The sequence below is a fragment of the Oncorhynchus masou genome, chromosome 12 (assembly GCF_036934945.1).
Source record: "Oncorhynchus masou masou isolate Uvic2021 chromosome 12, UVic_Omas_1.1, whole genome shotgun sequence".
NCBI classification, from domain to species: Eukaryota; Metazoa; Chordata; class Actinopteri; order Salmoniformes; family Salmonidae; genus Oncorhynchus; species Oncorhynchus masou.
Genome location: NC_088223.1, coordinates 30299127 through 30315181, shown reverse-complemented (window position 1 = coordinate 30315181; position 16055 = coordinate 30299127). Strand labels below are relative to the sequence as shown.

At 43.1% G+C, this 16055-nt stretch overlaps 1 protein-coding gene across 1 annotated transcript in view; it reads right to left on the bottom strand.

Moving 5' to 3' along the window:
* Nucleotides 1-15033: 15033 nt before the first annotated feature.
* The window catches only part of LOC135549063 (protein FAM135B-like), a 63567-nt gene continuing 62545 nt past the window's right edge, over nucleotides 15034-16055 (bottom strand). The window contains exons 19-20 of the mRNA XM_064979129.1: nucleotides 15496-15609; nucleotides 15034-15310 (exon numbers count right to left, since the gene is read on the bottom strand). Of these exons, the coding sequence (XP_064835201.1) occupies nucleotides 15105-15310; nucleotides 15496-15609 (320 nt within the window). The 3' untranslated portion in view covers nucleotides 15034-15104. The remainder of the gene's footprint in view (nucleotides 15311-15495; nucleotides 15610-16055) is intronic.

Here is a 16055-nt window from a genome sequence, read left to right as displayed (position 1 = left end):
TGAGCTTGATGCCTTGATAAGCTCCTTTCCTGAGGACGGCTCACCTCTCACAGTCCTGGGCGACTTTAACCTCCCCACGTCTACCTTTGACTCATTCCTCTCTGCCTCCTTCTTTCCACTCCTCTCCTCTTTGACCTCACCCTCTCACCTTCCCCCTACTCACAAGGCAGGCAATACGCTCGACCTCATCTTTACTAGATGCTGTTCTTCCACTAACCTCATTGCAACTCCCCTCCAAGTCTCCGACCACTACCTTGTATCCTTTTCCCTCTCACTCTCATCCAACACTTCCCACACTGCCCCTACTCGGATGGTATCGCGCCGTCCCAACCTTCGCTCTCTCTCCCCCGCTACTCTCTCCTCTTCCATCCTATCATCTCTTCCCTCTGCTCATACCTTCTCCAACCTATCTCCTGATTCTGCCTCCTCAACCCTCCTCTCTTCCCTTTCTGCATCCTTTGACTCTCTATGTCCCCTATCCTCCAGGCCGGCTCGGTCCTCCCCTCCCGCTCCGTGGCTCGATGACTCATTGCGAGCTCACAGAACAGAGCTCCGGGCAGCCGAGCGGAAATGGAGGAAAACTCGCCTCCCTGCGGACCTGGCATCCTTTCACTCCCTCCTCTCTACATTTTCCTCCTCTGTCTCTGCTGCTAAAGCCACTTTTTACCACTCTAAATTCCAAGCATCTGCCTCTAACCCTAGGAAGCTCTTTGCCACCTTCTCCTCCCTCCTGAATCCTCCTCCCCCTCCCCCCTCCTCCCTCTCTGCAGATGACTTCGTCAACCATTTTGAAAAGAAGGTCGACGACATCCGATCCTCGTTTGCTAAGTCAAACGACACCGCTGGTTCTGCTCACACTGCCCTACCCTGTGCTCTGACCTCTTTCTCCCCTCTCTCTCCAGATGAAATCTCGCTTCTTGTGACGGCCGGCCGCCCAACAACCTGCCCGCTTGACCCTATCCCCTCCTCTCTTCTCCAGACCATTTCCGGAGACCTTCTCCCTTACCTCACCTCGCTCATCAACTCATCCCTGACCGCTGGCTACGTCCCTTCCGTCTTCAAGAGAGCGAGAGTTGCACCCCTTCTGAAAAAACCTACACTCGATCCCTCCGATGTCAACAACTACAGACCAGTATCCCTTCTTTCTTTTCTCTCGAAAAAACTCTTGAACGTGCCGTCCTTGGCCAGCTCTCCCGCTATCTCTCTCAGAATGACCTTCTTGATCTAAATCAGTCAGGTTTCAAGACTAGTCATTCAACTGAGACTGCTCTTCTCTGTATCACGGAGGCGCTCCGCACTGCTAAAGCTAACTCTCTCTCCTCTGCTCTCATCCTTCTAGACCTATCGGCTGCCTTCGATACTGTGAACCATCAGATCCTCCTCTCCACCCTCTCCGAGTTGGGCATCTCCGGCGCGGCCCACGCTTGGATTGCGTCCTACCTGACAGGTCGCTCCTACCAGGTGGCGTGGCGAGAATCTGTCTCCACGCCACGCGCTCTCACCACTGGTGTCCCCCAGGGCTCTGTTCTAGGCCCTCTCCTATTCTCGCTATACACCAAGTCACTTGGCTCTGTCATAACCTCACATGGTCTCTCCTATCATTGCTATGCAGACGACACACAATTAATCTTCTCCTTTCCCCCTTCTGATGACCAGGTGGCGAATCGCATCTCTGCATGTCTGGCAGACATATCAGTGTGGATGACGGATCACCACCTCAAGCTGAACATCGGCAAGACGGAGCTGCTCTTCCTCCCGGGGAAGGACTGCCCGTTCCATGATCTCGCCATCACGGTTGACAACTCCATTGTGTCCTCCACCCAGAGCGCTAAGAACCTTGGCGTGATCCTGGACAACACCCTGTCGTTCTCAACCAACATCATGGCGGTGGCCCGTTCCTGTAGGTTCATGCTCTACAACATCCGCAGAGTACGACCCTGCCTCACACAGGAAGCGGCGCAGGTCCTAATCCAGGCACTTGTCATCTCCCGTCTGGATTACTGCAACTCGCTGTTGGCTGGGCTCCCTGCCTATGCCATTAAACCCCTACAACTCATCCAGAACGCCGCAGCCCGTCTGGTGTTCAACCTTCCCAAGTTCTCTCACGTCACCCCCGCTCCTCCGCTCTCTCCACTGGCTTCCAGTTGAAGCTCGCATCCGCTACAAGACCATGGTGCTTGCCTACGGAGCTGTGAGGGGAACGGCACCTCAGTACCTCCAGGCTCTGATCAGGCCCTACACCCAAGCAAGGGCACTGCGTTCATCCACCTCTGGCCTGCTCGCCTCCCTACCACTGAGGAAGTACAGTTCCCGCTCAGCCCAGTCAAAACTGTTCGCTGCTCTGGCCCCCCAATGGTGGAACAAACTCCCTCACGACGCCAGGACAGCGGAGTCAATCACCACCTTCCGGAGACACCTAAAACCCCACCTCTTCAAGGAATACCTAGGATAGGATAAGTAATCCTTCTCACCCCCCCTCCCCCTTAATGATTTAGATGCACTATTGTAAAGTGGCTGTTCCACTGGATGTCAGAAGGTGAATTCACCAATTTGTAAGTCGCTCTGGATAAGAGCGTCTGCTAAATGACTTAAATGTAATGTAAATGTGCACGGGACACACAATATTATCTAGCCACAGTTTATTCTCATTTAGTGGTGAACTGAACACAACATGCACATAATTAACTCTCCACTACCCCTCCAAGCCATAACTTCAGCAGAGACCACACTATAGGTTCACAGTAGATACACACACCACGTGATGAACCACCAACCCTGTAACTAGTAGAAATCAGTGGAACCACCAGCTCTTTAACTAGTAGAAACCAGTAGAACCACCAACTCTATACTAGTAGAAACCAGTAGAACCACCGGCTCTGTAACTAGTAGAAACCAGTAGAACAACCAGCTCTGTAACTAGTAGAAACCAGCAGAACCACCAGCTCTGTAACTTGTAGAAACCAGTAGTACCACCAGCTCTGTAGCTAGTAGAAACCAGTAGAACCACCAGCTCTGTAACTAGTAGAAACCAGTAGAACCACCAGCTCTGTAACTAGTAGAAACCAGTAGAACCACCAGCTCTGTAACTAGTAGAAACCAGTAGAACCACCAGCTCTGGAACCAGTAGAACCACCAGCTCTGTAGCTAGTAGAAAACAGTAGAGCCACCAACTCTGTAACAATTAAAAATCAGTAGAACCACCAGCTCTGTAACTAGTAGAAACCAGTAGAACCACCAGCTCTGTAGCTAGTAGATGCAGAGATCCTTATGCATGCACAGAAATACTGTAAATTGTATTCTAGCTTAGAAAATACCTAGCTGGTCCCAGATCTATTTGTGCTTTTGACCTTTGTTAATGTCATTGTTAAGCTAAATATTTGGCAACACAATTCCATAAGGAGTTGGCAAGAGAGGAGAAACAGACTGGGACACGGGCTAGATAATACCACCTAGGTTGTCCATAACAATGTCAATGGTTTGATACATTTATATAATATTTGGGAAAAAAGCATTATATTCATATATACAGTACCAGTCAAAAGTTTGGACACATCTACTCATTCAAGGGTTTTTCTTTATTTTGTACTATTTTCTACAATGTAGAATAATAGTGAAGACATCAAAACTATAAACTAATACATTTGGAATCATATAGTAACCAAAAAAAGTGTTAAACAAATCAAAATATATTTTCTATTTGAGTAGCCACCCTTTGCACACTCTTGTCATTCTCTCAACCAGCTTCACCTGGAATGCTTTTCCAACAGTATTTTCCTTCACTCTGTTGTCCAACTCATCCCAAACCATCTCAATTGGGTTGAGGTCGGGTGATTGTGGAGGCCAGGTCATCTGATGCAAAACTCCATCACTCTCCTTCTTGGTCAAATAGGCCTTACACAGCCTGGAGGCGTGTTTTGGGTCATTGTCCTGTTGAAAAACAAATTATAGTCCCACTAAACGCAAACCAGATGGGATGGCGTATTGCTGGAGAATGCTGTGGTAGCCATGCTGGTTAAGTGTGCCTTGAATTCTAAATAAATCATTGACAGTGTCACCAGTCAAGCACCCCCACACCATAACACCTCCTCCTCCATGCTTCACGGTGGGAACCACACATGCAGAGATCATCCTTCCAACTACTCTGCATCTCACAAAGACATTGGTTTCGGGTTTCTTGGGCCAAGAATGTCTCTTCTTATTATTGATGTCCTTTAGTAGTGGTTTCTTTGCAGCAATTCAACCATGAAGACCTGATTCACATAGTCTCCTCTGAACAGTTGATGTTGAGATGTGTCTGTTACTTGAACCCTGTGAAGCATTTATTTCGGCTGCAATTTCTGAGACTGGTAACTCTAATAAACTTATCCTCTGCAGCAGAGTTAACTTTGGATCTTCCTTTCCTGTGGTGGTCCTCATGAGAGCCAGTTTCATCATAGCGATTGACGGTTTTTGCGACTGCACTTGAGGAAACTTTCAAAATTCTAGAAACGTTTCTTACTGACTGACCTTCATGTCTTAAAGTAATGATGGACTGTCATTTTTCTTTGCTTATTTGAGCTGTTCTTGTTATAATATGGACTTGGTATTTTACCAAATAGGGCTATCTTCTGTACACCACACCTTCCTTGTCACAACACAACTTCTTGGCTCAAACGCATTAAGAAAGAAACAAAAGAACTTTTAACAAAGCACACCTGTTAATTGAAATGCTTCATGACTACCTCATGAAGCTGGTTGAGAGAATGCCAAGAGTTTGCAAAGCTGTCATCAAGGCAAAGGGTGGCTACTGTGAAGATTATAAAATATAACACTTTTTTGGTTACTACATGATTCCGTATGTGTTATTTCATAGTTTTGATGTCTTCACTATTATTCTACAATGTACAAAATAGTACAAATAAAGAAAAACCCTGGAATAAGTAGGTTGATAGTAGTGGTGTGGTGGCTGACACTCCAACCCATAATTTTAACATTCAATAAACCTCATAAATAAATTATTTAATATGACAGATACTCATTACTTTCTTCTCTTTCTAGTGGATTTGACACATCTATCTACAGTACAGCTGGTGTTTCTTTTTATGATACATTTTTAAATTCATATTCTGACACATCCCACCCATAACCTGTGAACAGAGAGACCAATCTTCAATGCTTTGATGAAACTGAGAAATGTATTCCATTGTCATTTTGTGTGGTCAGTAATTGTCCCAGGCAATTATGAGACAGAGAGAGAGAGAGAGAGAGAGAGAGAAGAGAGCAGAGAGCGAGAGAGACAGCAGAGAGAGAGAGAGAGGGAAGAGCGTGAGATATCTTCAATGTGCAGTGGAGCAGAACATTGTCCCTCTGTACGGTGATCTATACAGGCCTGGCCAGGTGGATGGTACAGGACCAATCAGCCGCAGCCTCACTGAGCAGGTGGAATGACTTTCATGCACTTTGAGCCAAATCTATTAGACATGTTCAGTTCTCCTTAAGGCTACCTGCACTTACCAACTTAGCAAACAGATGTTTGCCCTAGAATGGAGAATGGTGGACTGTGTTACTACTATCCCAGTGTTTCCCAAATTCGGTCCTCAGGACCCCAAGGGGTGCACATTTTGGTTTTTGCCAAAGCATTACACAGCTGATTCAAATAATCAAAGTGTGATGATTAGTTGATTATTTGAATCAGCTGTGTAGTGCTAGGTCAAAAACCAACTTGGTATTAACTAAGATAATAGTGAGATCACATTTTTTAATGAATGATTTAGGGCTGTAAATATCATACAGAAAATGCTTAGTTTTCAGAGGGTCCAGTTAAGGAGTTTGGTGGGAAACAGTCCTCTTACACTGAACAACCATATGTCATAGGTCTTTGTTGTGCTAAGCTTAATACTGAGATATTGCATTACAATTCATTTCTTTAGTTGAGAACAAAGGCAAACCACACAATTGCATAAAGAAACATACTTTTTTATTATGTTGATATTGTTTATATCATAATGTTCTGTAATATATGTATGTATATTTTTACATGGGCTCCAGCTACTAAGGGACACATACAGTAAGCAAACATAGAAAAACATTAGATCAGTATTATTGGCACGGATTAAGTTCTATTATACTGTTAGCAAAAAGAAAATACTTGATTCAGTAAATAAATACAATGTTATTCACAAGTTGACTTTTTTTTTTCATTCTCGCCAAACAGCTGGAAAAGTGTCATATTCCAGCACAATCCTCAGCAGACAGACAATGATACTACAATCTACATAAACTCACTACACAAACATGACACAAAGCTGCAGAGGGGTTGGGTTAAATGCGGAAGACACATTTCAGTTGAATGCATTCAGTTGTACAACTGACTAGGTCTCCCCTCTGAGAATTTTATACAGAAGCACACATATAGAACACACACACACCACAGGAGGCTGCTGAGGGGAGGATGGCTCATAATAATGGCTGGAATGGAGTGAATGAAATGGTGTTCGATACCATTCCAGTCATTACTATGAGCCCGTCCTCCCCAATTAAGGTGCCACCAGTCGGCCTGTGACACACACACACACACACACACACACACACACACACACACACACACACACACACACACACACACACACACACACACACACACACACACACACACACACACACACACACACAGTGTAACAAATAAGTATTCACTCTCACAATGATGAATAATAATGAATAAAAAAAGCTCAGTCAACCACATCATGGGTTGTTATGATGACAGAGGTAAGTCATATCTACTGTAGGGGTGAACATGAAATAAAGAAGAATAACTATGTTTAAATAAAGTTAAAACAATTTGAAATGGAAAGTGTTCATCTCTTCATAACAGCACCAGAACAGCAGACCTGTCTGACTGTGTGAAAGCAGACAAGGATTTTCCTATCAGAATGTTTTGTTTGACCAAAGAAACATAATGATCAAAATCCATTGAATAAAGCTGCATGTTGAGTATAAAGACGTGTAGGCCTACAGTGACTGTATTATGTACCTTCAGGAAAATATAGACACACAAAACTATTATGACATATCAATGACTTAAACCACACAACCTGTAAAGCATGGACATCAAAATCAAAAATCCATACATGCCCTTGGAGAGCATGAAAACTCAAACCTTTACTTCACGAACAATGTAAACCTTTGGGCAAACTGACAAACAGAACTTGGCCCTTTGGGGGTAAAAGCAAACAGGCAAGAGGGATGTCAGAAGGAAATGATGCATGAAGCCTGCTAGCTCTACCAGACTGCTGACACAGCTGCTGTAGAGGTTCCACAACCAGCCATCTCCTCATTGTCCTAACGGGAACAACCTAGCCACCTTTCTATTGGTGTGTATGTGTGCTCGGCGTGCGTGCGCTCATGTGTGTGTGTCCTAACGGGAGCCATTTAATTCAAGTCAATCACAGTGACACTCTGCTTACCAAGCAGCACTGTAGCACACAGACCAGCCACAGGAGCTCAACTTAAGAAAAATACCACTTGGAGATGTCACCTTTTGTACTTGCAAGGACACTAGGAAAGGGCTTAATGACAGTGACAACAGAACACTGGGAGACGTTACAATAGGAGACGAGTAAGGTCAAGCTTTGTGGCTTGGCGCTAGCTGCATGGACACATCCTTCAAAGCTGACCTGTGCAGGGAGAACGGAGTATGTACAATATCATATAAAGTATCCATCCATGAAGGACAACGTTGGAGTGCGTGGACTTCGTAAAGCAAGTGGTTCTTTTGGCCTACTTGATGTAAACGTCCACCATAAAGTGCACTTGTCAGTCAAACCAGTGCAAAGAATAAATACAGGTCTGTATAGGTATATGACCTCCATAGACACACCTTCAGTCACCCTCCATGTGATGCCATGACAACATCCCTGTAAATCTAAAAATGTAAACATTATTTGATCTTGATGAACAGAAGCACAGTGCCTACCAGTCAGTGTCTATAGGAGAGACACTGTTCTCAGATGCAGGAAAGTGACTTCCTTATTATACTGTTCCTGTCATAGACAAGGTAGCAACATTTAAAGGTTCGATCAGTGCATACAAAATATAACTCTAAAAGCAACGCACAAACAGTGTGATAAATCTTTTTTTTTTTAATCTATGGTAGTTTCCAAGGGATATGTGGCAAAGCCATTGTTATTTCATGATTCTATGATATTTAAAATCTTAATCAACCCAGATAATTACACAATGGACTCAGTAAAGTAAGACTCACACCTCAGCATAGCAACACTCATATCTCAGTGTAGTTAGTAAGACTCATATCTCAGTGTAGATAGTAAGACTCATATCTCAGTGTAGTTAGTAAGACTAATATCTCAGTGTAGATAGTAAGACTCATATCTCAGTGTAGTTAGTAAGACTAATATCTCAGTGTAGATAGTAAGACTCATATCTCAGTGTAGATAGTAAGACTCATATCTCAGTATAGTTAGTAAGACTCATATCTCAGTGTAGATAGTAACACTCATATCTCAGTGTAGTTAGTAAGACTCATATCTCAGTGTAGATAGTAAGACTCACATCTCAGCATAGTAACACTCATATCTCAGTGTAGTTAGTAAGACTCATATCTCAGTGTAGATAGTATGACTCACACCTCAGCATAGTAACACTCATATCTCAGTGTAGATAGTACGACTCATATCTCAGTGTAGTCAGTAAGACTCATATCTCAGTGTATATAGTAAGACTCATATCTCAGTATAGTAACACTTACATCTCAGGTATAGTAACACTCATATCTCAGTGTAGTTAGTAAGACTCATCTCAGTATAGTTAGTAAGACTCATATCTCAGTATAGTAATACTCACACAGTTGAAGTCGGACATTTACATACACAAAGGTTGGAGTCATTAAAACTCGTTTTTTAACCCCTCCACACATTCATTATAAACAAACCATAGTTTTGGCAAGTCGGTTACGACATCTACTTTGTGCATGACACAAGTATTTTTTTCCAACAATTGTTTACAGACAGATTATTTCACTTATAATTCACTGTATCATAATTCCAGTGAGTCAGAAGTTTACATACACAAAGTTGACTGCCTTTAAACAGCTTGGAAAATTCCAGACAATGATGTCAAGGCTTTAGAAGCTTCTGATAGGCTAATTGGCATAATTGGAGTAAATTGGAGGTGTACCTGTGGATGTATTTCCAGGACTACATTCAAACTCAGTGCCTCTTTACTTAACATCATGGGAAAATCAAAAGAAATAAGCCAAGACCTCAGAAAAAAAATTGTAGACCCCCACAAGTCTGCTTCATCCTTGGGAGCAATTTCCAAATGCCTGAAGGTACCACGTTTATCTGTACAAACAATAATACGCAGGTATGAACACCATGGGACCATGCAGCCGTCATATCACTCAGGAAGGAGACTCGTTCTGTCTCCTAGAGATGAATGTACTTTGGTGCGAAAAATGCAAATGAATCCCAGAACAACAGCAAAGGACCTTGTGGAGAAGCTGGAGGAAACAAGGTACAAGGGTATCTATATCCACAGTAAAACAAGTCCTATATCAACATAACCTGAAAGGCCGCTCAGCAAGGAAGAAGCCACTGCTCCAAAACCCGCCATAAAAACAGCCAGACTATGGTTTGCAACTGCACATGGGGACAAAGATGTTACTTTTTAGAGAAATGTCCTCTGGTCTGATGAAACAAAAATAGAACTGTTTGGCCATAATGACCATTGTTATGTTTGGAGGAAAAAGGGGGATGCTTGCAAGCCAAAGAACACCATCCCAACCGTGAAGCAAGGGGATGGCAGCATCATTTTGTGCTTTGCAGCAGGAGGGACTGGTGCACTTCACAAAATAGATGGCTTCATGAGGGATTAAAATCATGGGGATATACAGGTATTGAAGCAACATCTCAAGACATCAGACAGGAAGTTAAAGCTTGGTCGCAAATGGGTCTTCCAAATGAACAATGACCCCAAGCATACTTCCAAAGTTGTGGCAAAATGGCTTAAGGACAACAAAGTCAAGGTATTGGAGTGGCCATCACAAAGCCCTGACCTCAATCCCATAGAAAATTTGTGGGCAGAACTGAAAAAGCGTGTGTGAGCAAGGAGGCCAACAAACTTGACTCAGTTACACCAGCTCTGTCAGGATGAATGGGCCAAAATTCACCCAACTTTTTGTGGGAAGATTGTGGAAGGCTACCTGAAACGTTTGACCCATACTAATTGAGTGTATGTAAACTTCTGACCCACTTTGAATGTGATGAAAGAAATAAATCATTCTACTATTATATTCTGACATTTCACACTCTTAAAATAAAATGGTGATCGTAACTGACCTAAGACAGGGAATTTTTACTAGGATTAAGTGTCAGGAATTGTGAAAAACTGAGTTTAAATGTATTTGGATAAGATGTATGTACATTTCTGACTTCAACTGTATCTTAGTATTGTAATACTCATATCTCAGTATAGCAATTATCATATCTCAGTGTAGTAATGCTTATATCTCAATAGGATCAATACAGTCGGTAGAAGGTAAATTATACCTTATGGAGGTTGGGATATACCTTATTTTAAAGAACACAAAGGCATTACATTGATAAGCATTCAACTCAACTTAGCAGTTTGATTGACACACACATTCTTTCCGCAAACACACACTTTTTAGATATGTAATATATATCAACTTATACAATAAATATATGGAACACCTTCTCCTTGCATTGTATATATTACAGTGTATACTGCAGAGAGTGTTAACCTCTTGATATGGCCTTCATGTTATATGTTGAAATTGTATGATATAAAATCCACAATACAATGTTCATAGTCTGACGAACGTATGGATATGACATAATAAAAAATACATTATTTAAAATGATATCTAAATTCCATTCGTAAAAAGAAACAATTGTACTTTATACAATAGTTATCTGTAGAGTTTGAAACATGTCTATTATAAAATGTACAATCAAGTAGTTCAATTCAAAGCAACTTATCTTATTAGTTTTTATCAATTTCATACATGCAATCCTTCAAGTAGATCCTTTATCCAGTGATTCATTCAGACTAGTCATTTCAGGTCAGGATTCAAAAAAGAAATGCTCTTGAGTAGAAATATCTGGTAGTATATATTTGGTAGTGCTTTGGGATGAACATTACGTTGACTATACTTTGGGATGAAGGGGAGTTCATAAGGCCTACACAACATCAACATGAGCCACACGATGCGCTACGTCAGTCATTTCACTTGACATACTGAATACAACTGTTCATATGGATGGATTGTATAGAGCTTATGACCACCTCCTTGACAACAGGGGTAAACATATTTTAGATATTTACAGTACCAGTCAAATGTTTGGACACACCTACTCATTCAAGTGTTTTTCATTATTTTTACTATTTTCTAAATTGTAGAATAATAGTGAAGACATCAAAACTATGAAATAACACATATGGAATCATGTAGTTACCAAAAAAAGTACTAAACAAATCAAAATATATTTTAGATTCTTCAAAGTAGCCACCCTTTGCCTTGATGACAGCTTTCCACACTATTGGCATTCTCTCAACCAGCTTCACCTGGAATTATTTTCCAACAGTCTTGAATGAGTTCTGACATTCACTGAGCATTTGTTGGCTGCTTTTCCTTGCCTCTGCAGTCCAACTCATCCCAAACCATCTCAATTGGGTTGAGGTCGGCTGATTGTGGAGGCCAGATCATCTGATGCAGCACCCCATTACTCTCCTTCTTGGTCAAATAGGCCTTACACAGCCTGGAGGTGTGTTTTGGGTCATTGTCCTGTTGAAAAACAAATGATTTTCCCACTAAGCGCAAACCAAATGGGATGGCGTATTGCTGCAGAATGCTGTGGTAGCCATGCCGTTTAAGTGTGCCTAGAATTCTAAATAAATCACTGACAGTGTCACCTGGAAAAGCACCCCCACACCATCACACCTCCTCCTCCATGCTTTATGGTGGGAACCACACATGCAGAGATCATCCGTTCATCTACTCTGCGTCTCACAAAGACATGGTGGTTGGAACCAAAATTATCCAATTTGGACTCATCAGGTTAAGGGACAGATTCCCACCGGTCTAATGTTCATTGCTTGGGTTTCTTGGCTCAAGCAAGTATCTTGTTATTATTGATGTCCTTTAGTAGTGGTACATTTGCAGCAATTCGACCATGAAGGCCTGATTCACATCTCCTCTGAACAGTTGATGTTGAGATGTGTCCGTTACTTGAACTCTGTGAAGCATTTATTTGGGCTGCAATTTCTGAGGCTGGTAACTCTAATGAACTTGTCCTCTGCAGCAGAGGTAACTTTGGATCTTCCTTTCCTGTGGTGGTCCTCATGAGAGCCAGATTCATCATAGCGATTGATGGTTTTTGCGACTGCACTTGAAGAAACTTTCAAAGTTCTTGACAGACCTTCATGTCTTAAATTAATGATGGACTGTCGTTTCTCTTTGCTTATTTGATGTGTTCCATACTATGGACTTGGTCTTTCCCAAATAGAGCCATCTTCTGTTTACCACCCATACCTTGTCACAACACAACTGATTGGCTCAAACGCAGTAAGAAGGAATGAAATTCCACAAATTAGCTTTTAACAAGGCACACCTGTTAATTGAAATACAGTCCAGGTGACTACCTCATGAAGCTGGCTGAGAGAATACCAAGAGTGTGCAAAGCTGTCATCAAGTCAAAGGGTGGCTACTGTGAAGAATATAAAAAATAAAATATACCCTGCTCAAAAAAATAAAGGGAACACTTACAACACAATGTAACTCCAAGTCAATCAAACTTCTGTGAAATCAAACTGTCCACTTAGGAAGCAACACTGATTGACAATACATTTCACATGCTGTTGTGGAAATGGAATAGACAACAGGTGGGAATTATAGGCAATTAGCAAGACACCCCCAATAAAGGAGTGGTTCTGCAGGTGGTGACCGCAGGTGGTGACCACAGACCACTTCTCAGTTCCAATGCTTCCTGGCTGATGTTTTGGTCACTTTTGAATGTTGGCGGTGCTCTCACTCTAGTGGTAGCATGAGACGGAGTCTACTACCCACACACGTGGCTCAGGTAGTGCAGCTTATCCAGGATGGCACATCAATGCGAGCTGTGGCAAGAAGGCTTGCTGTGTCTGTCAGCGTAGTGTCCAGAGCATGGAGGCGCTACCAGGAGACAGGGCAGTACATCAGGAGATGTGGAGGAGGCCATAGGAGGGCAACAACCCAGCAGCAGGACCGCTACCTCCGCCTTTGTGCAAGGAGGAGCAGGAGGAGCACTGCCAGAGCCCTGCAAAATGACCTCCAGCAGGCCACAAATGTGTATGTGTCTGCTCAAAGAGTCAGAAACAGACTCCATGAGGGTGGTATGAGGGCCCGACGTCCACAGGTGGGGGTTGTGCTTACAGCCCAACACCGTGCAGGACGTTTGGCATTTGCCAGAGAACACCAAGATTGGCAAATTCGCCACTGGCGCCCTGTGCTCTTCACAGATGAAAGCAGGTTCACACTGAGAACATGTGATAGACGTGACAGAGTCTGGAGACGCCGTGGAGAACGTTCTGCTGCCTGCAACATCCTCCAGCATGACCGGTTTGGCGCTGGGTCAGTCATGGTGTGGGGTGGCATTTCTTTGGGGGGCCGCACAGCCCTCCATGTGCTCGCCAGAGGTAGCCTGACTGCCATTAGGTACCGAGATGAGATCCTCAGACCCCTTGTGAGACCATATGCTGGTGCGGTTGGCCCTGGGTTCCTCCTAATAAAAGACAATGCTAGACCTCATGTGGCTGGAGTGTGTCAGTAGTTCCTGCAAGAGGAAGGCATTGATGCTATGGACTGGCCCCCCGTTACCCAGACCTGAATCCAATTGAACACATCTGGGACATCATGTCTCGCTCCATCTACCAACGCCACGTTGTACCACAGACTGTCCGGGAGTTGGCGGATGCTTTAGTCCAGGTCTGGGAGGAGATCCCTCAGGAGACCATCCGCCACCTCATCAGGAGCATGCCCAGGCGTTGTAGGGAGGTCATACAGGCACATGGAGGCCACACACACCTCTGAGCCTCATTTTGATTTGTTTTAAGGACATTACATCAAAGTTGGATCAACCTGTAGTGTGGTTTTCCACTTTAATTTTGAGTGTGACTCCAAATCCAGACCTCCATGGGTTGATAAATTTGATTTCCATTGATCATTTTTGTGTGATTTTGTTGTCAGCACCTTCAACTATGTAAAGAAAAAAGTATTTAATAAGAACATTTCATTCATTCAGATCTAGGATGTGTTATTTTAGTCTTCCCTTTTACTACATGATTCCATATGTCTTATTTCATAGTTTAGATGTATTCACTCTTCTTTCTACAATGTAGAAAATAGTTGTTTTTTTTAAACCTTGGTAAGAGTAGGTGTGTCCAAACTTTTGACTGGTACTGTGTGTATACACACACACACACACACACACACACACACACACACACAATATAGTCGTGGTGCAACCCCCTTTCTCTCGCCAAATCCTCCTATCCAGTCAACCACAACAAGGAGATCTTCATTAAGACCTAGGGCCTCTCTAAGCCATACATACATACATACACACAGTTTATTTGTAGCTACAGCTCTATTTGAAGTAGTGGATCTACTTTAAGTATTTGAGCCTGTACTTGAAGTAGGTGAGCCTCTATTTAAAAGGATACTTCGGGTTTTTGACAATGAAGCCCTTTTTCTACTTTCCCATAGTCAGATGAACTCATACATTTTTTTATCCATGTATCTGCATCCAGTATGAAGGAAGTTAGAGGTTGTTTCGTGAGCAAATGCTGACTAGCATTAGCGCAATGACAGGAAGTCTATGGTATATAGCATGCTAGCAGTTACCATAGACATCCAGTCATTGTGCTAACGCTAGTTAGCAATTGCGCTAAAGCTAGTTAGCAACTTCCTTCAAACTGCACACAGAGACAATCAAATGGTATCCACAAGTTAATCTGACTCTGGGGATGTAGATAAAGGGTTGCATTGCCAAAATCCTGAAGTATCCCTTTAATGTAGTTTGAAATACTGTTTTAAGTAGTTTGAAGTTCTATTTAAAGTAGTTGAGCCCTGCTACCAGGAAGAACTTCTCCAAGAAGAGTTCAGAGTCGAGCACGGCGATGTGAGCGGCTCGGCCAATCAGAGTGTTGGCGGTGTTGGGCAGGGCGTGGAACACATTCTGGCGAATCAGACGACAGTCTTTAGACCCCACCAACGGCTGGAGTAGGTTGTTGATCATCTCCGTGTACACTGGACCTTGGATATGGAGACAGAACCGCATGTCAGTTAGTTTACATGGAGACCTACAGTGTGGAAACACAGACAGACACATGTTAGGGTTCAGTCTCTGACGGAACGTTAAAAGCTTTCTGTATTTATGTTTATAGATACATTTGGTGGAGAACAATAAGAAAATAGGAGCTGCAGTGAGTGGTGCTAACCTGTGGTCCTGTCTTTGAGTGCAGTCCTGCACATCTCTATCCTGGCAGAGTGGAAGGGAACATATCTGTCCTGAGGCGATGCCACCAACACCACATTCTTGAAAAATTGGAGCCCTGAGAAACCAGACAAACAGAGGGCGGAGAGAGAGAGAGACACAGAGAGACAGAGAGAGACAGAGAGTCAGAGAGAGAGAGAGACACACGGAGAGACACACGGAGAGAGAGAGCAAAAGTGTTTGTAGGTTATATTTATGTATGACTTGGTGCCATCATCATCGTTTGACAGCCCTCGACTGATAAAGCGGTGTTTTTTCTCGTGTCTCTTGTCACTGTGCTTTTAAAGGAGTGCACTGCTGGGTTTCAAATGACAGGGTTTGCATCATTTTGTCAGCCCGACACAGCTCGAAGAAAAAAAGTGTTTAATCTACTTGGTGTCTTTGCTTTGTTCATCTCACACAGTGGAGGGGGGCTTCCCAGAACAGAGTTAGCTAGTGGAGTCTGAGTTAGCCACATGATATGGAGAGGTAAAGAGAAAACAAAACAAAAAAAGACAAGATGAC